At 44.1% G+C, this 26,731-nt stretch overlaps 2 protein-coding genes across 2 annotated transcripts in view; one reads left to right on the top strand and one right to left on the bottom strand.

Moving 5' to 3' along the window:
* The window catches only part of LOC108096141, a 127,144-nt gene that overhangs the window by 61,143 nt on the left and 39,270 nt on the right, over positions 1-26,731 (bottom strand). The window lies entirely within an intron of this gene.
* LOC122320329 lies at positions 10,503-12,347 on the top strand. The gene has a single exon (XM_043208523.1). It carries the CDS (start codon positions 10,503-10,505, stop codon positions 12,345-12,347), a length of 1,845 nt encoding a protein of 614 aa, XP_043064458.1.

Here is a 26,731-nt window from a genome sequence, read left to right as displayed (position 1 = left end):
CTACCCCTTCAAGGGTGTGACAAAGTTGGTACAGTGCAGTGTCTGTTGAACCACCTGCCCTGTATGCGTGCTGCGTGGGTTGCAGCGGACAGTACTTAAGAACTGTGCTCCTAATATGGTAGTCTACCAGCTTTTCCAACGTTTTAAGGCAAAACGAAGTTAAGCTGATAGGTCTGAAGGACTTTGGGTTGGTGATGTCTTTCTTCCCTGCTTTGGGGATGAAGACCACCCTAGCTCTATGCCACGCATTTGGGATGTGTCCAATTGCTAGGCTACTTAGCATCAGTCTCCTTAAGCGGGTTAGGAGTAAATCCAGTCCCTGCTGCAGGAATGATGGAGAGATACCATCCAGACCAGGTGACTTGAATGGTTGGAAGGTCCCAATTGCCCATTTAAGTCTCTCCGGAGAGACCAGAGACTTGGCAATTGCCCAGTCCTCTGAGCTTGGTCAGAGGTGTCTTGGAGTGGACGGTGCCTCCATTGGGTTGGACGTATCTTCCGCCAGGGGTGAGCTCCCGGGGAAGTGTGTTTTAAAGAGTAAAGCTAGTTTGTCCCTGTCGTCGGAAGTGTAAGAATTTTCACATTTCCTCAGGGCTAGGTTACTTTCTGGTGCAACTTTGGCCATGGCCTTGTGCAATCTTGCCCCTTCATGGGCAGTGCTGATTGCCTCACAGAAGTCTCTGTAGTTCTTCCGTTTGGCCTTCCTGATCTCTTTGTTGTAGAGCGTCAGGCTTTGTATATAATGTCCCCAGTTATCCTCGCTCGTTTTTGCTCTGTTGAAGAGCCGGCGGGTGGAGATTCTGAGCCGTTCCAGGTTGTCATTCCACCATGGGGCGTCTCTATCTGCTTTCCGTCTGCCAAGAGGGCAACTGTCCTCAAAAGCATTGGTTATTTTCTTGCAGAGGTTATCCACTGCCTGATCCAATTCTAAGGAATGTCTGGGTATACCTGACGGTTCGTTAGAGAGATTAAGCTCAAGAGAGGACTTGAACCAATCCCAGTTTGTTTTCTTGGGATTCCTTTTGGGGGCGTCCCTAGCGGTGTTGAAGTCTACTTCAAATCTAATGATTCGGTGATCCGACATTGATTCCTCTGGCGACACATGCCAGTTCTTGATAAGTGGTCCTAGAGACCTGCTCATCAGAGTTATGTCTAGGACCTCCTCTCTTACTCTAGTAATGAATGTCGGTGTGGACCCGACATTAGCGATTTCTAGGTTACTATTTACAATAAACTCTATTAGCTGCTCACCTCTGTTGTTGACGTCGGTGCTTCCCCATATCACGTGATGTGCATTGGCGTCACATCCTATGATTAGGGGTAACTTCTTCCTCCTGCAGCATTCCACGAGTCCGATGATTTCCTGTGGTGGGCATGCTGCATCCCCAGCGAAATACGCCGATGCTATGGCGATCGCTGGTAACTTTCCTGTGCCGCTCAGCGTTACTGTGACACAGTCACTGGTTAGGAACTCTGAAAAGATATTATAGTTGATATCTTTTCTTATTAATATGCATGCTCTTGGGTGTGCACCCCGTTGGTCGCATATTACCTTTGATTCCTTGGTGTACAGGCCTTTAATGCCCTGATTGCACCAAGGCTCCTGAATGAGAGCTAGCCCGAGATGTTGGGAGGTGAACAACCTGGCCAGGACGGCGGATGCCGCCTAGGCCCGGTGCAAGTTCACCTGGGCTAGCTGCGTGCTGCGATGTGCAGCCATTACTGGAGCGGGTGCTCCATGTTTTGTGAAGGGGGCGGGCATTCCCCTTCACTGCCTTCGGTCAGGGTGACGTCGGCCTCCTTCTCGTCGATATCTTCTAGGAGGGGCTCTTGTGCCACCTCCTGGGAGTGTGAGAGATGTTCGTCCTCACTCTCCACGTCCATATCGGCGATAGCTTCCTCCTTTGCACACAATGGCTCTTGTGGCTTTCCGAGGGATTCCTCGACCTCCACTTTGCCGTCTTTGGGGCCGGGGGGCGCTGCTTCTGTTGCCGCCATCTTCGCCGCCTTCCTGAGACCACTCACCGAGACGGTCCCGAATCTAAAGTTCAGCTGGTGCCCTTTAGAGACAATCTCATCTCGGGTAAGTTGGTCTATCCCTATAACGAGGAGTGCCCCGCCTCCGTCGTTCCTTCGGGAGATCACCTTCCAGGAATCGACCTCCATTCTATTCTGGCGTCCCAGCATCATCAGAAGCTCCTCATCGCTTCTTTCTGCGCTTCTAGGGCAAAAGACTGTGACATTGTATGCCGCAGGAATGTCCTCCCCTACCCTAGTGTCAAGGGGCACGCCCTTCCAAGTCCTTAGCTGAGGCGTCACAGTCCTCAGCCAGTCCGCTGAATCCTGGGGTGCCGCTGCCTCTTTGATGCCCTCTGACTTGGACCTCTTCGGGGTGTCCATCGGAGGGGTGAGAGTACTATTTGCCCGCTTGCTGGCAGGGGCAAAGTTTTGTGCCACTGGTCGTGGCTCCTTCGCCTTCTTCAGAGCTTCAACAGGTGTCATGCCCTGTTGAAGGTACCTGAGGTACCATTTGACCTTGGACTCCGACAGGCCTTTCCTGTAGGGGTCGCCAAGGCCTCCTGGTTGCCCTCTGGCTGGAAGGACATCTGCCTTATTGGCGGGCTTGATCTTCGGTACAGCCGCGGGGGGTGGGCAAGCCGGCCGGGATGGTCCTGCCGGTAGCCCACGTTCCCGAACTGGAACAGTCGATCTTTGTGGGGGTTGTCCCACATTCTGCGTCCGTGACGCACTCCTGATGGAAGCTGCGCTCCTGGGTGGGGCTGGTCCCACCTGGGGTCGCACTCCGTCAAGGAGTCTTTCTTCAAAGAGCCTTGCGGCACTTGAGGCAGGGATATCCTGCGGTAATTTGTTGGTATTAATCTTCTTCATGATCTAATCCCACAAGTTGCGGAGAATGTATGGTCCGCCCGGGCTGAGATCCGCCATACCCGGGTAAGGCGCAGTTAGGACAGGCGGTCGCCACTTGCCTGAACCCTCCGTGAGAGACTGGGCTATTTGTTAATCCGGGCCCCCAGCCAGGCTGACTATCGGCACGGGTCGGATGACACCTTAGTCCGGCCCGGAGTGAGATTGTGTGGGGAGGGGAGTTGATAGGTAGTCGTGAGGGAAGAGGAGTGTGTGAGACTATACTTTCGAAGACGGCCAAACAAACGTCTCATCAGTACACCGACTCCGGTGTACCCGCTGTTTGTTATTAGCTTACGCCTATTCGCAACTAACCTTATAGAAGGCCGTTCGCTATCCGCTACCTGCGACCCGCCTGGCGGCCCCAGCTAAGCCCCCTCTTGAACATCCCACTAGTTCTCGAGGACCAAGTTTTGATATAATGCAAAATACCAAACTTGGTTGGATTGTAGCTGGTAAAATTTCGGAACAAAAAGCAAATTCATCGGTATGTGCAGTCCTGACTGAAGCAGAAAAAGTAGATGAGCAGCTTGTCAAGTTCTGGGAACTTGATAATTTTCAACCGAATAAAAAATGTTATTCGCCAATCGAAAAACAATGCGAATCTCATTTTCTGGAAAACATCCAGCGCGCACAGGACTCAAGGTACATTGTGCAATTACCATTTTTGGAGCATACTTCAGCGCTGGGGGAGAGTCGTGACATTGCCACGCGACGGTTCTTATCATTAGAGAAACGATTGCAGAAAGATCCAGCAATAAAACAAGGATATATTGAGTTCATGAAGGAATATGAATTGCTTGGACATATGAAGGAAGTTCCTCTTGCGAATCTGCCAAGATCTCACTACTTCATACCTCATCATTGTGTCCTAAAGCCAGATAGCCATACAACAAAATTACGGATTGTATTTGACGCATCAGCGGTAACATCCTCTGGAAAGTCGTTAAACGATTTATTGCACAAAGGTCCAACAGTGCAAAATACTCTTATGTCTATTTTGTTAAGATTCAGACTACATAAATATGTCTTTACGGCTGACATTGAGAAAATGTATAGGCAGATTTGGATAAATCCAAAAGACCAGCAATATCAGATGATCGTATGGAGAAACGACCCTTCCGAAAAGTTGAGATACTATCGACTGAAAACAGTGACATATGGCACCAAATCTGCACCTTATTTAGTAACGAAATGCCTAGACTATTTGGCATCAAAACAAGTACAGCAGTATCCTGTAGGAGCGGCTGCGCTTAAAAATGACTTTTATGTGGATGACTCCATTACCGGAGCAGACACAATCCAGGAAGCATTACAAATCCGGACTGAACTCAATAAAATATTAATCAGATCGGGATTCAAATTAAGAAAATGGTGCGCAAACAGCAACCAACTTTTACAGGGATTAAACAAAGATGATATAATCCCTAATGTACAATTGGAAGATACGGCATACGAAGATTGCAGCATCAAGACTCTTGGAATTATCTGGAATCCCAAGATAGATAAGCTTTGCGGAAAGACACAAATTGCTACAACCGAAAAAATTACGAGGCGAGATGTTGTCTCAGAAATATTCCAAATATTTGATCCACTTGGGTTATTCTCGCCAGTCGTAATTAAGGCAAAAATATTTATGCAGAGCTTAACGAAGGAGAAATTCGATTATAATGAGCATTTGCCTGTTACCTTACAAAAACAATGGATACAATTCCGTAACAGCTTAGAGGCGTTGAACAACATCAAAATTTTACGTCATGTTTTTGAAGGTCAAGTACTAACTTCAAAGGAGATCCACACTTTTATTGATGCGTCTGAAAATGCGTATGCAGCAGCTGTTTATCTTCGAACAGTTCATAAAGACAAAAGAGTGACTTTACAATTACTGTGTGCAAAATCGAATTTGGCTCCAATAAGTCAAATCACTCTTCCTCGACTGGAATTAAAAGCGGCAGTACTTGGTGCACAGTTAACGTTCACTGTAAAGGAGCAATTATCCATGCAAGCCGTCCCAACTTACTACTGGGCAGACTCGGAAATTGTTTTATCATGGATAAATAGTCCTACCACAATAAACCACCATTTATTGCATCTAAAGCTGAGCGCATCACCAAAGCGTCAGAAACATCTCTTCTATCAGTGCAAAACGATATTTTACTATACCGCATTAATCATAGGAATTCCATTTCCAAGCTATTAAGAATAGTAGCATACATTATGCGTGTAAAAACAAGGTCACAAGTAAAGGGTGTAACGATTCAATTAGATGAGTTGGAACAAGCAAGAAAAGTAATTCTCCGAATTATTCAACAAAAACACTTCAACAAGGAGTTTAAGAGCTTAAAAAATTCGCGAGAAGTGGAAAGAAGCAGCAGCCTAACCGCGCTCACACCCTTCATAGACCAGGATAATCTTATCAGAGTTGGAGGCAGATTGGAAGCAGCTGAATTGTCATTTGATGCGAAACACCCAATATTACTACCATATAGCGACCAAATTGTAAAGTTAATTTTTGAAAAACTGCATAAAGACAATATGCATTGTGGTACCCAGGCCCTGGTGGCCATTTCACGGCAAAGATATTGGGCAATAAAAGCAAAAACAATTGCCCGAAGTGTCATTCTAAATTGCGTCAAATGTACCAGAGCCAAGCCAAAACTATTAGAGCAAATAATGGGAAACCTACCACCATTAAGAATAACTCAAGCAAGACCATTCTTGAATTCTGGTGTTGACTACTGTGGACCATTTAAAGTTCACTACAAAATTCGTGGGAAGAAACCACATACCGAATATATCGCAATATTTTGCTGTTTTGCAACTAAAGCAGTCCATCTGGAGTTAGTGAGTGATCTTACAACCGAAGCATTTTTGGCAGCACTTCGACGTTTTATCAGTCGGCGAAGAAAGTGTCAAACCTTACATTGTGATAATGCGACTAATTTTGTTGGAGCAAGGAATAAGCTTCAGGAGCTGGAAGATGCCATATTTTCAGAAAAGGCAAGAAAACGCATTGTCGAAAATTGTATTGACAAAGGAGTTAATTTTAAATTTATTCCACCAAGAGCTCCGCATTTTGGAGGATTGTGGGAAGCTGCGGTAAAATCAGCTAAGCATTTGCTGTTAAAAAATGTTATCACAGCTAATCTAACTGATGAGGAGTTAGAAACTGTTATAGTCGAGATCGAAGCAATACTCAACTCTCGACCTTTAGTTCCCATGTCGACTGATCCAAAGGATTTAACAGCAATCACTCTAGGTCATTTTCTCATTGGAGAACCACTCACCGCCCAGGCTGACAGTGAACCGTCTCAGCAACCCCAGACGTGAGGACAGCGATGGCAAGCTGTATCAAAGCTCAAACATGCGTTTTGGAAGCAATGGTCAACTGATTATCTTCAACAACTGCAGAAGAAGCAAAAATGGAGACGTTCCTCAGCAAATATAAAGGAAGGAGCATTGGTCTTAATAAAAGAGGACAATATACCAGTATTGCAGTGGCCAATGGGACGAATTATCAAGATAATCCCTGGAAAAGACAATTTCGTCAGAGTAGTGGAAGTCAAAACATCAAAAGGAGTTTTTAAGCGCGACATTCAACACATTGCTCCATTATTCGCAGAGGAAGAACCAACAAATAAGCATCCACTATCCGAGAACTCTGAGGACGTGGTGGCTGAGGAGACCACACCAAAAAGGAAATAATCTAAAGGAATATCTTCATTGGCAATGACATTAATAGTAATGCTTCTTCTTTTACCATTAACTGTTGCTCAGTCAGTCAATGTAACAAAATTTGTCTCAAAGCCAGGAATATTTTTTGAAAAACTTGGAAACGGTCAACTGGACACAACGGACTGGTCTATAGTTGTCTATTACAATTTAAAGCCATACTGGAATGATATGAACACATTCTCAATGGGAGTAACTAAGATTGGTCATTTATGTACTCAATTTCCACAACAAGAAGCGTGTTCTAGCATGTATCACCATTTAAAGCATTTAGAGGAAGATCTACTCACAAGATCACGGAAGAGCCCCACTTTATATCGTTGGTAATATAGCAAGTAGTCTTTTTGGCGTATTAGACTCAACATATGCTAACGAAATGGCCAAGACAATAACGAAAGTTGAAGGCAATGAAAAGCACCTATTGAATTTATTAAAAAATCAGACGTCATTAATAGATTCAACAATAAATGTCATAAAAAGAGATGAGATCTCCAATTCAAAACGATTAAAATTGATTGAAGATTTTATCTCCGGCACAGAAAGTACCAAGAGTGCATTTGATAAACTCTCATGGTATATAACACTATAAACTCAACTTTCTATTCTGGCATCAAATCTTCATCGAATACAAACAGAAATAATAAATATATTAACAGATATTCGTCATAATATGATCAGTCCAATGTTAATATCACCACGGCAACTAAAGCTAGACAGATGCTCCCAATTTCGCCAGATAATTTACTTATGGCATATCAGCTAATGAGAGGCGAAGGAACTATTGTAAATGAACACGTCATTATTAAAGTGAAATTTCCTTTAATATCATCTCAAGTTTTAGATTTTACAAATTGACTCCAATTCCATTTCTGAGCAGGGAAGGCATCCATTTAATTGAGATAAATTCACCGTTCCTTGCATTCAATAGTCATCGTGATGAATTTATGGAAATGTCAGAAGCAGAATTTAATTCTTGTCAAAAGAAAACAACAAGAGATTTTATCTGTTACAACAAGCAAGCAATGCTTTCATCAGAAACAAGCTGCGAAATGAAATTATTTCACAATAAAACAGATGCATCTTGTAAAATAATTAATACAAAAAAACCATTTCCTTTGTATGTAATGTCTGCCATAAATCATATATGCAACAAACGCATCCTTAAAATAGAATTAAATAGAAAAAATCTGGCTATTTAACTGCAAGTCCTGGATGTACCATTAGAAATACATTGATCACAATAACTTGTGACGATGTGGCCGGATGGCCCGAACGTCACAGCCAGCGGAGAAATGAACCGATGGGACTGGCAGCTCATTTCGACTTTATTATCATTATTAATATTATTAGGTCTAAGAGAAAAACGTCGTGAAATACCATTTTTGATTTTTATAGTTATAAGATAATGATAGATATAAGAGAGAAACCTGAAATTAACGGCAAGGAGCCGAATACATATAATCACTTTAAGGCTAAGTTTATTTGGGATTGGAATGTAAAGCAAGGTCATCAACCCCGCCCACGGTATCGATCCTGGGTAAAAATACCAGAAAGGGCAGAGAGGTGCCAGATAAGCTTAGGATAAGCGAGGGTAAAAAAAAAGCATGCGGGCACATAGGAAAAGTGAGATCGAGGAGTTTCCGGCGGAGAAGGGTGGCGAGTAGACGTACGCGGGCAGCGAGGACCCGAGACACGGAAACAGGCACGCGATACTAACGAAATAAAGGTTGAAAGCAAGTAGAAACATTAACCCGTTGTTATTAATTTTCCTTGTTAATCCATTGCCGAGTAAACGTAGTCTTGGTAGTGAAATTATCCTCTCTGTGGATATCGTTTTGGGAAGGCCGATCCTCCCTAGTTAGGACGGTAAAGGGAAGGCGGATCCTCCCTAGTGCATAACTCGTTTTGGGACGGACGATCCTCCCCAGGCAGGTCGGGAAAGGGAAGGCGGATCCTTCCTCGCGCGTAACTCGTTCTGGGACGGACGATCCTCCCCGAGTAGGCCGGGAAAAGGGAAGGCGGATCCTCCCTGTAGGGCAGTCGTTTTCGGGAAGGCCGATCCTCCCTAGGCATATCGGGAAAGGGGCGGCGGATCCCCCCTAGTGAACAAATCGTTTTGGGACGGACGATCCTCCCCAGGCAGGTCGGGAAAGGGAAGGCGGATCCTCCCTCGCGCGTAACTCGTTCTGGGACGGACGACCCTCCCCGAGTAGGCCGGGAAAAGGGAAGGCGGATCCTCCCTGTAGGGCAATCGTTTTCGGGAAGGCCGATCCTCCCTAGGCAGATCGGGAAAGGGGCGGCGGATCCCCCCTAGTGAACAAATCGTTTTGGGACGGACGATCCTCCCCAGTTAGGACGGAAGAGGGAAGGCGGATCCTCCCTTTAGTAAACTCGTTGGGGAAGGCCGATCCTCCCGAGGCAGGTCGGAAGAAGGGCGGCGGATCCCCCCTTAACGCGCGTGATTGATTTTTCTGAGCCCCGAATTGTTCTGTCGGCTGCGGCCTCGCCCGAAGGTCCAGCCGGTGGAATTTTCCGCATTCGTTAGACGAGAGTCTCTTTTTCAGCGCCAAGTTTTCCTGTCGGCTGCGGCCTCGCCCGAATGTCCAGCCGGTGGAATTTTCCGCCTTCGTTAGGCGAGAGTCTCTTTTCAGCGCAAAGTCTTCCGATCGGCTGCGGCCTCGCCCGAAGGTCCAGCCCGTGGAATTTTTGGACCCGAAGAACCCCTCCAAAACAGTCTATAAAACCTCTGTGCATCGAATGGACAGACCTCTCTAGCTCAGTGTCTCAGTGACTTACAAATTTTCTTGTAAAGGACCCCGGAATACGACTGAGATTCATATCCCGGCTAGAAAACTCCCTTACAAGTGGCGCCCGAGCAGGGAAACTGAGGCTAGCTAGAGTGACAACAAAGTGGCGTAAAGACCCACTAAAACATACAAACTGTCTTGCGAGGTGGATCGAAGAATCCATCCTGCGCCCTGTACGGAGTTGTGCAAGGAAACAATCACAGACTAACTGAGTGAGCCATGGTCGACCCAAAGGAGTCGGATTGCGAGTATGAAGATGCGGATTTGACGAAGAAACCCGGAGTGGGTGTACGGTGGATCTACGCCCGGCGTAAAGACGAGCTCGCGGCTCTAGCGCAGGAATTTGGGTTCAGTGCAGACGGCACAGTAGCAGATACGCAGAAGGCGTTCGCCACGCTTGTGAGCAGGGGATTGTTTCCTGAGACAGTGTGGAAACGACTCATGGAATTACAAAAATTCTATAGCTCTCGCGCTCCGTTTCCCAACAGACAGGGGAAAAACGTAGGCCTAGCACAAGGAGCCGAAACTTTTCCGGTTGGGCTGGCAGCGACCTCCGCCGGCACTTCATCACCTGGAAGCCGTACCACCCGACGCGGAGCTCATCCTAGCTCGACGATGGATACCTTGTTGTTGCCGCCCGGACCCAGTAATGAGATGGGTGCGCCCACACAGGAGGCATCAGTAAGGGTCCCCCTTCCTCGACACTTGCTTCCGGAACGAATGCGCAAGTGGAACTTGAGGTTCGACGGAGAGTCCGATCCGTTGATGCTGATCGCAGAGCTAGAGGAGAAAATAGCTACGTACGGGATCAATCTGGAAGAAATCCCCCGGGCCATGTCTGAGATCCTCGAAGGAAGGGCAGCCCGTTGGTTCCGAACGAGCCACCTGCAGACGGCCTCATGGGCGACGTTCCGGCGAGAATTTCTGGAATTCTTTTTACCTCCCCGCTATTTCGGGCGTCTAGAAGACGAGATCAGGACTCACGTTCAGAGAGTGGGAGAAGGATTTTAAGACTACTTGGTCGAACTGAGGACAAAGATGCAGCAGGCCGGTTACAGTGAGGAAGAGGAAGTGTATCGGGCCTACGAGAACATGGCGCCGGAATACCGGCTGTACATTAGACGCCATGAGTTCACGACCCTGGCTCAGTTGACACAGATGGCGACAGAGCATGAGAGCGTGAGACAACTGGAGTCAAGCCGCGTTGGAGTGTTGCGAAAGATGGGCATGAACAATGAGGGTCCCAATATGCGTCGCACCCCAACTCCGTTTCGGAATCCCGGAACACCCCATCATGAAGTGGGTGCTACACACCGTATGCTCGTGCAGCCCGGGGCAACCGTAGACGTGCAGCGCGCGTGCCGCCGATGCGGGGAAGTGGGGCATTTCCGGCGGGAGTGTACTGGCCCACCAGTGGACTTTTGTTGGGATTGCGGCCGTAGAGGGATCTTGAAACGGGACCGGGAAACGGACAACGTCTTCGCCGAGGCCCGGGAGCAGCGGAGACGTTGGGAGAAACAACCCGGCCACACACAACTCGCAATTGAGACTGCACAATGGCCTGATTACGTGCGGATCGGCGGACGATGGGTGGACGCGACAATTGACACGGGAGCGTCGCGGAGTTTTGTCAGTGAGGAATTCGCCCGCATGGTGGCCAAACGAGAAGAGATCTATGGAATCACGACCACGATCGCACTGGCGGACCGATCGAACTTGAAGGTGGAGGAGCTATGGCGCACCCGGGTGGAATTTGCTGGTAAACAGGTAACGATGCCATTTTTGATTTTGCCCACTATGTTAGACCGCATGATATTGGGTATGGATTTCTTGGCCGTGATGGGGACACGAATACAATGCGGGACAGCGACTCTGGCAATGACGTTGAGTCCGTCGGCGGAAGATGCCCGACTACTCCCGAGTCAAGCGGAGTCGATCCCGGCCATGACGATAAACACAGGGAAGCTGGAAAGGAAAAGGAAAACAGCACAGACGAGGGAAGAATCTAGCTTCAAGAGTCCGAAAATGGATCAGGCGGAGGTAAACGAGGCTCCGTCAAACAACAGGATCATGCATTCGTTAGCTAGTTCTGAGATGACAAGGTTCAACGAGTCACACGGCCAGGAGGCGGCGGCACAGGAAAAGGTGCCAGAGATACAGAGACCGAACGAGGACTGCGAAACGGAAGGTGGCCAACCAGAGACGGGAACGGATGACTTAAGGCCCGACCAACGGGAATTCATCGCTCGTGAGTTGGCACTCTTCGAGAAACTTCAAGGAGTATCCCACGTAGCGGAGCATCGGATAGTCATGCGCGACGACAAGCCCGTGAAACAGAGATACTACCCGAGGAACCCAGCGATGCAACAAGTGATCGACGCTCAAGTAGATGAACTCCTCCGCGCCGATGCTATTGAACCCTCGCGAAGTCCTCACAGTGCCCCGATTGTGTTAGTCAAGAAAAAGACGGGCGACTGGCGAATGTGTGTAGATTATCGGCAGTTAAATGCCCATTCGGTGCCGAACGCATACCCAGTCCCAAGGATCAACCATATTCTGGAGAAATTGCGACAAGCGCGGTATATTTCGACGTTGGATCTCAAACACGGCTACTGGCAGATACCAATGGCTCGAGACAGTCGCCAAATCACCGCCTTCACGGTCCCAGGTAGAGGCCTATTTCAATGGAAGGTCATGCCATTCGGACTCCATTCGGCCGGCGCAACTTTTCAACGGGCCTTAGATAGCGTTATCGGCGCAGATATGGACCCGTTCGCCTTCGCATATCTGGATGACATAATTGTCATAGGCGCCACAGAAGAGCAGCATCTGACTAATTTAGCCGAAGTCTTCCGAAGATTGCGGAGGGCTAATCCCCAGTAGTGTGTTTTCTTCATGCGAAAGTTGGTCTACTTGGGACACGTCATTAGCAGCGAAGGAGTACAGATGGATCCAGGGAAAGTTGCGGCTATCAGAGGTTTGAAACCCCCAACTCATCTCAATGGCTGGGCATGGCGTCGTGGTACCGGCGTTTTGTACCGAATTTCGCAACGGTGGTACAACCCATGACCTCTCTGCTAAAAAAGGGGCAGAAATGGAATTGAGGTTCCGAACAACAGACAGCTCTCGAGAATATCAAACGCAGTCTAACCACGGCCCCGGTCTTAGGGTGCCCGGATTTTGACAGGAAGTTTGTGTTGCAAACGGATGCGAGCGACGTTGGTCTGGGAGCAGTACTCTCACAAGACTTCGAGGGTCAGGAAAAGGTAATCGCGTATGCCAGTCACTGCCGCAGAGGGCAACTGTACGACCACGGAGAAGAAGTCCTTGGCGATCATATGGGCCATCAGAAAAATGAGATGCTATCTGGAGGGCTACAGGTTCGAGGTAGTCACCGACCACTTAGCTCTCAAATGGTTGAATTCTATTGAAAGTCCGTCCGGTAGAATAGCACGGTGGGCTTTAGAATTGCAATAATTCTAGTTCGACGTGCGTTATCGACGAGGGAAGTTAAACACGGTGGCCGACGCATTATCCCGACAGCCGTGCGCAGGACTTCGGAATAATGCGTCAACAGATGGTTGAGATGGAGTCTCCCTGCAAGTGGATTCAAAGTTTGGAAAGCAAGATACGGGAACACCCTGAGAAGTTCGCAGACTACACCGTGGAGAATGGACAAATTTATCGTAACATCGGACGAAGGATCGACGGCGAAGATTACTTTCAGTGGAAACTCTGTGTTCCTAGCCCACACAGAAGTCGGGTTTTACGAAAGTGTCATGATGCTCCGGCCGGACATCTCGGCGGACGGAAGACGATCACCAGGTTAGCACAAAGATACTTTTGGCCCGGAATGTTCAGGGATGCAAGACGGTATGTACAACACTGCGAGTCATGCCAAAAATTTAAGACCGCTCAAACCAAGTCGGCGGGTAAGATGCTGACTCGGGTGACACAAGAGCCGTTCGATGTGTTGTGCGCGGATTTCGTTGGACCTCTACCCCGCTCGAAACAGGGGAATACCATGCTCCTTGTGTTTCACGATGCGTTTTCCAAGTGGGTGGAACTGATTCCATTACGAAAGGCCACGGCAGCTCACGTCCAAAAGGCTTTCCGGGAGCGCATATTGAGTCGAGTCGGCATCCCGAGGAAGTTCGTGTGTGAAATAACAAACAATTTTCCAGTCATACGTTAAAGGAGTTCTTCGCATCGCTGGGAGTGGAGATACAATATACCGCACTATACTGTCCTCAAGAGAATCCGACGGAGAGAACCAATCGAACTATAAAGACGATGATGGCCCAACTTTCTGAAGGCGATCAGAGTTCCTGGGACCAGTTGCTGCCGGAGATAACACTTGCGATAAATTCCAGCGTTTCGGACTCGACGGGGTTCAGCCCAGCATTCCTCACGCAAGGACGCGAGCCTCGACTGCCCTCGATGTTCTACGACGAGGTCACCCCTGGATCTGCGGTGGAGACCGGCGACCCCGACGACAAGGCATGCCAACTGAGGGGAGTCTTCGACCTGGTGCGTGACAATCTACAACGATCGTCGCAGGAGGAGGCGAGGCATTATAATCTTCGCCGACGGGAATGGAGGCCAAACCTTGGAGATCAGGTGTGGCTCCGTCAGCACCACCTCTCGAAAGCGGCCGAGGGATTTGCAGCCAAACTAGCGCCTAAATTTGACGGGCCCTACGTTGTCTCAAAGTTCACATCACCAAACCTGGTTATTCTACGACGCCGAGGAGAGAAGAAACGAGGCACAGCAAACATCGCCCAGCTCAAGCCGTATCACCCAGGAGAAACTACCAACGAGGAATGCGACGTCGACTACGTGAAGTAATGGTATGGGTAGATAGAGAAAATTGAGTACTAATAGCGAGTAATGAAATTAACCCTAAGTCAAGAAAACTGTAACATGTAGCACTAAGTCTGAATATCACTGCACCGAAGTTAGGAATTCGTGGGGTTAGGTTGCTATAGCGATAAGTTAGTCTGTAATTCTAGATGGACCAAGTCATCGAAATCTTGGATAGCTCGGACGAGAGCGAAGACGCACTTGGCAATGTGGCCGGATGCGATAGGCGACGATGGGAGAGCTCGGACGAGAACGAGGATGTGCCTAGCGACGCAGCCGGACCTGACGAGTGGGATCACGAGGAAGTGGATGGCCTGGCTTCGGAAGGGGACGAGTCGGAGGGGTCTTGCGACCGTTTCGCGAGAGCACGCGAGAGTGCGTGGAGCCCCAGACCCGACGGCAACCGACGCGCACCTGGGTCGAGTTCGTTTTCCCGTCCCGATTCTCGAGGACAGCTCGGACTCGGAAGGTGAGGAGTACGGATCGTGGGGCACACAGGCGGACGTTGCCCGTCTCCATTCTACACGGAGGCGCCGGACGACGGCGAGCAGGCGGGGCCGTGGAGCCGGCGAGATCCCCGAACGGGTCACCCCGGATACTCAGGCACAAGTCGCGGGGCGGTCTTCGACCATAACTGTTTCCACACGGACGACCACCAGATCGCCCGCTTCCATGGGCATGTGGCCTTGATGAGGGTTGAGACCCGATCCGTGGTGTTCCGAGTACCCGACCTGCAGCCAGAGGGGCCGTCCGTACGAGGAGCCACTATCGCCGCCACTCCCCATGTTGGAAGATCGTCATCCGGGAAACCATTCACCGGACTCCGACACCAAGAAGGAGCATGAGGATTCAGAAGATGGGAACAGGGGGAAACGACACACACCGAACACGAGTCAAGATACGCAGGCAGCCCCGGCACAGTCACCCGAGAGGAGGAAGACGGTCAACAGTATGACGCAGACGTCCCCGAACACCGCCAAACAGTCTCGATCAGCGCAGACGTCGCCCGACCAAGTCCTTACGCCCAAGAGGATGGTGTGTCACGCCAGCCAAACGTAGATTGCGCCGTCAGACGGCAAACGACGTGGCCGTACCCCACCGATCGAAGGACCCCTCACAAAGTTCTTCGCAGAGTATGAGGAGACGACCGATAGCGACGACGTCGGCGAGGAGCGCCCATTGTTCCGACGACTATTCCCCGCAAGGGTGGCGAAGGAGGAGGTAGAGGTCGCAGGCGATCCACCCGGATTGCCCCAACAACCCCAGGGGGAAGGGATTTCCGGCCCCAGTGGTCCCCGAAGTGCGCCGCTCCTGACCTACCCTTCCCCATTTGGGAAGACGAGACACTGGATCGCGTGCTAGATGAGATCCAAGGGGCCAGCTGGATTGGGGACTTCACCGGGGCCATCTCCGATGTTACAATGGACGTGGACCATCCCATTTCGGGGGTGGAGGACGTGGGATCAAAAAGACAGGTTAGCGAGAACACACTGTAATCGGTGCAGTATAGATACTAACGAAATAAAGTTTGAAAGCAAGTACATAGAAACATTAACCCGTTGTTATTAATTTTCCTTGTTAATCCATTGCCGAGTAAACGTAGTCTTGGTAGTGAAATTATCCTCTCTGTGGATATCGTTTTGGGAAGGCCGATCCTCCCTAGTTAGGACGGTAAAGGGAAGGCGGATCCTCCCTAGTGCATAACTCGTTTTGGGACGGACGATCCTCCCAGGCAGGTCGGGAAAGGGAAGGCGGATCCTTCCTCGCGCGTAACTCGTTCTGGGACGGACGATCCTCCCCGAGTAGGCCGGGAAAAGGGAAGGCGGATCCTCCCTGTAGGGCAGTCGTTTTCGGGAAGGCCGATCCTCCCTAGGCATATCGGGAAAGGGGCGGCGGATCCCCCTAGTGAACAAATCGTTTTGGGACGGACGATCCTCCCCAGGCAGGTCGGGAAAGGGAAGGCGGATCCTCCCTCGCGCGTAACTCGTTCTGGGACGGACGACCCTCCCCGAGTAGGCCGGGAAAAGGGAAGGCGGATCCTCCCTGTAGGGCAGTCGTTTTCGGGAAGGCCGATCCTCCCTAGGCATATCGGGAAAGGGGCGGCGGATCCCCCTAGTGAACAAATCGTTTTGGGACGGACGATCCTCCCCAGTTAGGACGGAAGAGGGAAGGCGGATCCTCCCTTTAGTAAACTCGTTGGGGAAGGCCGATCCTCCCGAGGCAGGTCGGAAGAAGGGCGGCGGATCCCCCTTAACGCGCGTGATTGATTTTTCTGAGCCCCGAATTGTTCTGTCGGCTGCGGCCTCGCCCGAAGGTCCAGCCGGTGGAATTTTCCGCATTCGTTAGACGAGAGTCTCTTTTTCAGCGCCAAGTTTTCCTGTCGGCTGCGGCCTCGCCCGAATGTCCAGCCGGTGGAATTTTCCGCCTTCGTTAGACGAGAGTCTCTTTTTCAGCGCCAAGTTTTCCTGTCGGCTGCGGCCTCGCCCGAATGTCCAGCCGGTGGAATTTTCCGCCTTCGTTAAGCGAGAGTCTCTTTTCAGCGCAAAGTCTTCCGATCGGCTGCGGCCTCGCCCGAAGGTCTAGCCCGTGGAATTTTTGGACCCGAAGAACCCCTCCAAAACAGTCTATAAAACCTCTGTTCATCGAATTTTCTTGTAAAGGACCCCGGAATACGACTGAGATTCATATCCCGACTAGAAAACTCCCTTACAAACTACACTGGATCATACAGAAAGCACACTACAGGCATCATATGCTAGTTTCAAATTACCCCACAATCTCTCTAACATCGAACATCATCAAATAGCCATTTATATTGCACTAATGTTCTTAATGATCATTAGCATTATCCATCTTGTCAAAAGAAGGCAGAAGTCTACCTACTCATTACCACTTCATCAAGGACCAAATACACCTACAAATGCAGTTACATCCACGACTCAGCCGTTTACAATCAACATAAATGAATGTTGAACATCCGGGAAAATGTACGATTTTCGTCAAGGAAAAAATAGTTCGCAGCTGGATCGGTATTTATGGGTTATCTTAGATAAGGGTCGTTTTGTTGATATCGGCCTACCTAAACAAGCACAGGACGATATCGGCCTGTGTCCATATGTTCTGACCTATCATAAAAAGAAAACCCACAAATAGTCACTTCTTCACACCATCTGCATTCCTATCTGTAGAAATATTGTCTCTAAGATATCTGTGTCCAACTGGTATTGCTATTGTTGGTATTGTTTGAATTCATACAAGAGCGAAACGAAAGTTTAATATGTTTTTTTTAAAGGTGTAATCTACCGAAATATGAAAGAAAAAAAATTTTTTTTTGAAATGTCACACTAGTTGTGGGGCACAACCACATAATAATAAGGTTACAATTTTTATATCGCTTTAGATTTTTGTATCGTTTTTCTACATTTTTTTTCTCTTTTTACACCAGGCTAAGCCCCTCGATCGGTTAGACGGGCTGTGGCCCGTGGGATAACGCACGTTATAAAAATACCATGCATAGAAAGAAGTTAAAAAAAAACAATAAACAGTTTCTTTTACTGTCTTGATGGTACAGCCATTTTCATTTTTACAATAAATGTTCAGCCCTGTCATCTGTATTGACGCCAAAACTCCAAAGTTTTCACGTCTATTGTTTATTTGAGTATCAGATGGTTGATAGAATATATTTTTCGTTCTTTATTGTTTTGATTATTTTTGCCTAAGCAAGCTCTCGTACATGTTCATTCCATATTATCTTAAACCTTCAATAAAAAAGGAAAAAAAAATAATATATTATCAATTAATCTCTCTTTTTCAGAACAAAGGGGCTGAACACCATTTAATGACGTTGCCGATGGAATCAACGGAATCCACTGACCTAATTGATGGAACCGAAGAAATCAGACGACGAAAACGTTCAATTAAACAAAATGAAGAATTAAAATCGGTGGGTATACAAAACAAGACAGAACGTTTTAGTTGGGTGCCCTGATTATCAGATACCCAAAATATTCATTGGCAGAACTGCTAGTACCAAATATAGAGGCGGTCGAGCCCCAAGGGTACCAAAGCGATTTTCTGCACATCCATCAGTAAAATCAAAATAAGTTAACCAAATTATTTTAACAAAAAAACAGTTATCTTAAAACTTATGTATCAATAGATTCTGGATTTTAGGAATCCAATACTTCGATTGGACTAGGCGACTCGACTAAAAGACGAAGCAGCCGACAACTGTATGGCAGGCTGATAGGGTGACGCTCATCTTAGGCGGCCACAAACTCTTAAGATGCCCTGTTAGTTTATGAACGGAAATAAGTTAGTTTTTGGAGTTGGCACTGATATAAGACGTTTACTGTTTAAGGAACTAAAAAAACGGATTACGTACGGAAGGCTTCTTAGGGCTTTGTTAAATTTGGAATACCGCGTGAAGACATTTTCCGGGACAGCTTTTGCGAAATGGATGTTTTAAGCCAGCGGATGGATATCGGATGGGTTCTGCTGCCATTGGTCTCGCGGCTCTTGTACCCTCTAAGGATCATGCCACCATAGTTGACTTTTAACTATGTCGCTCAATGGAACGCCACGACTGGCTAATTCTGCAGCATATTGCTCGGATCGAAAATGCGACCAATTCCTGACATCTGTCGTTGGGCTATTTTAATAACTCTGTTGTCCTCGTGGAAGGGAAACGGTTTTTACCGCACTATGGGGCATTTGCCCACTTTTTGTGGCCAAAACCCATTTTTCGAAAGTCGTTAAAAATTTTTTTTTTTAATCGCAATGAGTTAAGATAACGTTAAGGTAAAATGTTACGTACCCAAAATTTTAACAGATCTCACAACTGCACAGTAGGCCGGATTGCCAAATAAGCGGCATAAAATCGAAAATTTTATTGAAGCAAATCTGAATTTTTATTTAACTTTTTAATATTAAATTCCCTGTATAGAAAGTATTAAAAAGTATTTTTAGTTCAAATGCAACCTTGCAATTTTTATTGAGCTTCAAAGGCAAGTAATTGAACAGCTGATTTGTGTGATTAAGTTGGCGGGAATCTCTTCTTGACTTTATGCTCTTGGCAATCACAAACGAGAAAAGATTTAAACATTATTTAAAATTGATTTTAAACTTCGAGGTAAGCAAATTGAGTTTAATGAAAGCATTTTATGAAAAAATTATTTTATGTGTATGATATGTGTATTGTTTTGTGTTGTCCAAACCGAAAAAACCTAATCTATATGTTCGTCTTCTGTGGAGAAAAAAAGTCTTCTGCATATTTCTGCAATGTGTAATGTATGTTTAACAAAAGAAGAAACTGTTTAGTAAAATATAATAACAATCCGACTTTTTGCGGCTTTTCCGATGATTACATTTTCTAGATGTGCATGAGTTCTGTCATGCAACTTTGCTAGACGTATGGATTGACATTTTTAGAAGGTGACAATGTCGGAAAAAATTTGTATGGAAAAGAGAAAAATATGGCTTAAATGCGTATTTCTAATCATTTTCAAAAAATCATAAAAAATAGAAGAAATATTATTTTTGAACAAGAAAGGAAGCTAGCTTCGGCAAGCCGAAGCTTATATACCCTTGCAGTCATTAAATATGTCTAAGAAAATACAAAAAGGCTAAACAGCATCGATCTATGACGATTTCCATATTTTTCATATGACAGCTATATGATATAGTCGTCCGATTTTGATGAAATTTAATTTGTAACTCAGGACTCATTGGAAAGCTATATATTCCAAAAATCATGATTGATGAAAAACAACGAGGTAATAATTTTATTTCCGTTATTTCTATATAGATTTTTTGATCTCTCCTATGGCAGCTATATGATATAGTACACCGATTTTTATGAAACAACGACATTTTAATTTTTTTTCCATTTTTATACCCTTGCAGAGCAAAGGGTATTATAATTTCAGTCAGAAGTTTGCAACGCAGTGAGGGAGACACCTTAGACCCCATAAAGTATATATATTCTTGATCAGCATCACCATCTGAGTCGAAATATGTATGTACGTCTGTCCGTCTGTCCGTGTGTCCGTCGGTCCGTCTGTCTGTTTCAATGTAAACTAGTCTCTCAGTTTTAAAGCTATCTTGCTGAAACTTTCCCAAAAGTTGTGTAGCTATTGCACGCAGTATATAAGTCGGGTCGGGCCTTATCGGCCGATTATATCGGATAGCTCCAATACAAGAGAATGAAATAAAAAAATCTTACGCCGTTGTTTTTTATCAGATCGACTTGATTTCTTCCATATGGTATTTTCTAAATACTATTGAATTTCGGATTAAATTTTATCAAAATCGGACAACTCTATCATATAGCTGCCATAGGAAAGATGGAAAAATATATATAGAATTAATGGAAATAAATTGATAACATATTTTTTTTATCCCCCGAGCATGATTTTTTAAATATCAAGTTTTTTAACAACCCTAATATTGAGAAAAAAGTTTCATAAAAATCGGACAGCTTTATCTTATAGCTACCATAGGAAAGATCGAAAAATCTATATAGAAATAACGGAATATAAAGTTTTCTAACAACTCTTGAATTACGAATTAAATTTGATCAAAATCGAACAACTATATCATATAGCTCCCATATGATCTATAGTCGAAAATATGGAAAATGAACAGAAAAATCGTCTTAGCTTCGATGTTGTTTAGCCTTTATGCATTTTGTTCGACATATTTGATGACTGCAAGGGTATATAAGCTTCGGCTTGCCGAAGCTAGCTTCCTTTCTTGTTTATATATATATTTTTTGATCTCTCCTATGGCTATATGATGGAGTTATCCGATTTTGATAAAATATAATCCGAAATTCAATAGCAGTTAGAAAACGCCATCTTGAAGAATTCAAGTCGATCTGATCAAAAACAACGGAGTAAGAATTTTTTATTTCATTCTCTCGTATGGGAGCTATCCTATATAGTCGCCCGATCCGGCCCGTTCCGACTTATATACTGCGTGCAACAACTACACAACTTTTGGGAAAGTTTCAGCAAGATAGCCTTAAAACTGAGAGACTAGTTTACATAGAAACCGACAGGAGGACAGACGGACAGACAGACAGACGGACAGACGTACATACTAGACTTCTGCATGAATGCATCCAAAACGACAAATGAATCACTTATTCTAAAAGTGGGCACACTATTTTTTCTGCACAGTATATTTGGGTGTGAGTGAATAGGGTAGTATTGTCTGTTTTGATTGACAGTAGTCTCACTCATTCCATAGTTGTACAGCTGTTAATGCCCTGCAGTTCTGGCTGTCACCTAGTGTCTTTTGGCATACAAGCAATCAATGTGTAGGAAAGGAAAAGGGATATTCCTAAGTTTCCCCCTCTTTCCCACTCTTCGAATACGATCTCGTTGCTTCCACCCGACGGCGGCCCGACTCCAAATTTGTCTTCTATTCTTTCGTTTTTCTAATTGCACTGTTGTCATTCTCCGTTAGAAACAAAAAATTGGTTTTCGATGGAAAATACGGCTAAGGGGCGCTCGACTTATGTATACTCTTTTGATGTTAAAGTTCTTAAAATATTAAATATAATATATATATAAAGTTATATACATATATAATATATTTTATATATACAACATTATTTAAATTATTGAACCAAGATAACCATAACATAACATTGATTGCAAATATAGATATAATATAACTCGCGTGTCATTTATGGTCGGTTATACCCAAAAAAGAAGGGTATACTAAAAGGGTGCAAAATGAAATTGAACTGCTCATTCTTTTGCGTTGTGCGTTGACAGTTAGTTGTGAAATTACTTACATAATTTGCGCAACGGGCAGCGGAATTATTTAAAAATCATGTAAGTGTCGTTAAGATTACAAAAATATTATGTCTTTTACTACAAACTTATTTAAATCTTTTTAGGATTCAGCCTGTACGTACGATAAATTCGTTTGAAAGGTAAGTTTGCTTTAAATAAAAAAAAGTAATATATATATAATATGTAATAATAAAAATATTTTTGTACCATAGATGGACGCAAAACAGCCGTTGTCCTGCAAATATTCCACATAAATGGTAAACAAAAACTTTCTAATTTCATATTATTTATGTACTTATCTCTTATGTTTCAAAATAAGATTAATTAATAAATTAAAAAAAATATATATATATATATTGTTTTTCATATGAATTTGGGGATGACATTTTAGACATTGGCATAGATGACAACATCGCCTCCACGCCAGCAACGAAAGCATCAATAGCTTATACGAATTTTCTCTATACAAAATTCGTATAAGCCATCGATGCCTCGCTCGATGACTCGGACAAAATGGTCATCGAGAGCGACATGCATGTCAAATCCTTAAATGCCATACAACAACTTTATATGAAATGACATCAGTGCGGATCCATGTGCTTCGGACACTGACATCAGTGGGTAGTCGTCCATGTCATCCACGACAAGGCACTTTTGGAACTGCAGGGATTCAACGCACTGTACAGTGTTTTGGTGTGCAGTTGACTTACTGCCCTGCGGTTCCAAAAGTGGCTTGTCGTCGATGACATGGACGACGACCCACCGATGCTAGTGTCCGTAGCACATGGTGTCGCACTGATGTCATTTCATATAAAGTTGTTGTATGGCATTTAAGGATTTGACACGCATGTCGCTCTCGATGACCATTTTGTCCGAGTCATCGAGCGAGGCATCGATGGCTTATACGAATTTTGTATAGAGAAAATTCGTATAAGCTATTGATGCTTTCGTTGCTGGCGTGGAGGCGTTGTTGTCATCTATGCATATGTCTAAAATGTCATCCCCAAATTCATATGAAAAACAATATATATATATATATATATTTATTTTATTAATTAATCTTATTTTGAAACATAAGAGATAAGTACATAAATAATATGAAATTAGAAAGTTTTTGTTTACCATTTATGTGGAATATTTGCAGGACAACGGCTGTTTTGCGTCCATCTATGGTACAAAAAATATTTTTATTATTACATATTGTATATGTATTACTTTTTTTAATTTAAAGCAAACTTACCTTTCAAACGAATTTATCGTACATACAGGCTGAATCCTAAAAGATTTAAATAAGTTTGTAGTAAAAGACATAATATTTTTGTAATCTTAACGACACTTACATGATTTTTAAACAATTCCGCTGCCCGTTGCGCAAATTAAGTAATTTTACAACTAACTGTCAACGCACAACGCAAAAGAATGAGCAGTTCAATTTTATTTTGCACCCTTTTAGTATACCCTTCTTTTTTGGGTATAACCGACCATAAATGACACGCGAGTTATATTATATCTATATTTGCAATCAATGTTATGTTATGGTTATATTGGTTCAATAATTTAAATAATGTTGTATATATAAAATATATTATATATATATTATATATATTATATTACTTTATATATATATAATATTTAATATTTGAAGAACTTTAACATCAAAAGGGTATACATAAGTCGAGCGCCCTTTTGGAGTCGGGCCGCCGCACAGTGGGCGATTTGGTCTCGCTAGCGGCATTTAATTAATAACTTCTAAACTAAAATAGATATCTTCAGTCGGTTTTTTTTCACCGATCAAAGAAAAATCATGCAATTTTTAAGTTAAAAAAAGTTTTTTTTTAATACTTTTTTATTTTTTTTTTTTTAATTTAAAAAAAATATTTTTTAATTTTAAATCTTGATTTATTTTTATGTTTTTTAAACTTCAATTAATGTATTCCATAAACAAACATAGTTTAAAAATGGCTAGAATTTTATTCAGAATCATCGGAATCAGACGGCGGCATAGTAAAAATACTAAAATATACTAAAAAAGATCCCTTTTTGCTACTGACATTGTGCCTTAAAAGTACCATAGTTTGAAGGCTAGCAGGTACTAGCAGTTCATATTACACACATTGGACGCCACTGATTCACACTTTCGGCTAATAAAAGAGTTAGACTGAATCCACTTGAATCAGGTAAGTTCTTCTCCACGAAAGACAGGTGTACGCTAATCCGGGCTCGTTGTTAATACACTGAATTGCGACTACGTTTTATGAGCTACACATTTATAGACCGGTCACAAACATTAATTTTTTTTGTAATGCATACCTTGAAATTAATAAAAAACCAAACTTTTAATAAATTCACTAAAAATTGTAAATTTCCGAGGAACTTGAATTCGATGCGCGCAAACAGGTAAAATTTTGTAAAGTTCTTTGCAAAATCATTTTCTGTGTTTGTCCGTTCACAGCTGATGATCAGCTCATCGTAGAGCTTTTAAAATGCTTGGATAAATCTAATCAAAGTATCTATTATCGAATTGTGAAAAAAATCATCGCTTTTTGAAAGTTGAAATTTGAATTAAATGCCGCTAGCGAGACCAAATCGCCCACTGTGCGCCGTCGGGTGGAAGCAACGAGATCGTATTCGAAGAGTGAGAAAGAGGGGGAAACTTAGGAATATCCCTTTTCCTTTCCTACACATTGGTTGCTTGTATGCCAAAAGACACCGGGTGACAGCCAGAACTGCAGGGTGTACAGTGAGTGAAACTTCATTACTGGTACATACACACATATATGTATAGTTCTCCTGTGTATGTATGTCCGATTAAAAAATTTATTTGTTTTTTCGATTTAAATGTATTTATTATAAAAAAAAATTTTTTAATTATTTGTATTTAAATTTAAACTAATTATAATAATTATTTTATGTAATTAGAGAATCTATATTTAAGTTATTAATATTAGAAAGAAGGAACATTATTTTGTTCACCATGTCTTCAGTGGTGGCAATTTTTTTTTTACCGTTTTTCGCCAATTAAATTTTTGGCAACAGAAAATTACTGCACTCATCTGCACAGTTGTTCACAGTCAACATACAAGCTGTACAGCGTGGGACAAATATAGTACTCCTTACGAAGAGTGCAACCATATACTGAACTCACTCGAAGTGAGTACACTAAAAATGTTGTGCTATCTTCTTCTGACCTATAGAGTATACTGTACAGTAAAGAATGAGTGCAGTGTTTTTGAAAACACTACACTACTGTACAGATCTGTTATGCCACAAATGAGTGCACTCATGCAGAAGTCTAGTACATATGTACGTATTTGGATTCTGATCGTGACGCTGATCAAGAATATATATACTTTATGGGGTCTGAGGTGTCTCCTTCACTGCGTTGCAAACTTCTGACTGAAATTATAATACCCTTTGCTCTGCAAGGGTATACAAATTCTTTTTGCAGTTACTATTATTTTTGTTTAAAGAAACTTTTGGATCCAAAAATTTTTCAAGACGACAAAAAAGTTTAAAAAGTAGATTTTCACAAAAAAATCGAACTTTTCAATAAATATCGAATGAGTTAAGAAAAGTATTGTATCATTCAAACGGCATTTAAATTACCTTTCCATTGATACAAAAAGTAAAACCGAAGCAAGTTCAAGTTTCGAGTATATTTCACTTTTATTTATATATATATATATTATATATATACTAGCAAATCCCGGCGAACTCCGTTTCGCCACCTGGTGGCAACGTACTCTTCTAGCAATCACTGTACTACGACCTATGTTCCAACAACGTCGTTGGACTGTGAAACGGCGTGGTTGTCGTTGTTCTAATCTTCTGACTTCATTGCGTTCAGCTCGTGTATCTTTTGGCTCTTCTCTGACTTCATTTCGTTCAGCTCGTGTATCTTCTGGCTATTCTTTGACTTCATTGCGTTCAGTTCGTGTATCTTCTGGCTCTTCTTGATGCAATTGCGCTATTCTTTCGGATCGTCTATTTTGCATGTATCAAGATCTACTTGTATCATGGCTCAAATCTCCCCCCTTTGCGTTTTCTTGGCATTGCTCACTGGAACAAAATTTCATGAGAATCGGTATAGCCGTTTCGGAGGAGTAAGGTCACAAAAACTGTGACACGAGAATTTTATATATTAGATATATATATACCCAAACCAGTGTTTAAAAAACTGCAGTCGAATTAGCAGAAGTCGCCAAATATAAGCTATTCGGTGCTTCGACTGTGTGCAACATTCTAAAACAAGCGATTGCTTCTGCTTTTGTAAAAATCAGAAGTCGCAGTCGAAGCATAGGCCAAAATCATGAAAGCAACGAAAAGCAAAAGTCATTAGCAGGCCCTGCTTCTCGTTTTTTTGCTACTGATTTGCTGTTGCTTTTAATCGTAGCCGAAAGTCGTTGCTGTTGCAGGTGTCGGCTTTCGGAAGTCGTCAGCAGTTGAGGCCTCAAAAAAGAGGCATCCGACTTATTGTTGCTTTTGATTTTGACGCTGCTGCTTTCAACTGCTCGACTTCTGCAAGTCGCTAGCGACTGCTGTCGTTTGAAATTTTTTGATTTTGCTTTGCTGCTGCTTTCGATTCTGCAAGTCGAAACT

This window comes from Drosophila ficusphila, unplaced genomic scaffold (genome assembly GCF_018152265.1).
Source record: "Drosophila ficusphila isolate 14025-0441.05 unplaced genomic scaffold, ASM1815226v1 contig_470, whole genome shotgun sequence".
Lineage (NCBI taxonomy): Eukaryota > Metazoa > Arthropoda > Insecta > Diptera > Drosophilidae > Drosophila > Drosophila ficusphila.
The sequence above is the reverse complement of the archived record's forward strand: the minus strand, read 5'-3'. Positions and strand labels throughout refer to the sequence as shown.

What these genes read in the sequence shown, in the direction of transcription:
- LOC122320329 (XM_043208523.1), top strand. Translation starts at nt 10,503, where the DNA reads ATGCAGCAGGCCGGTTACAGTGAGGAAGAGGAAGTGTATCGGGCCTAC.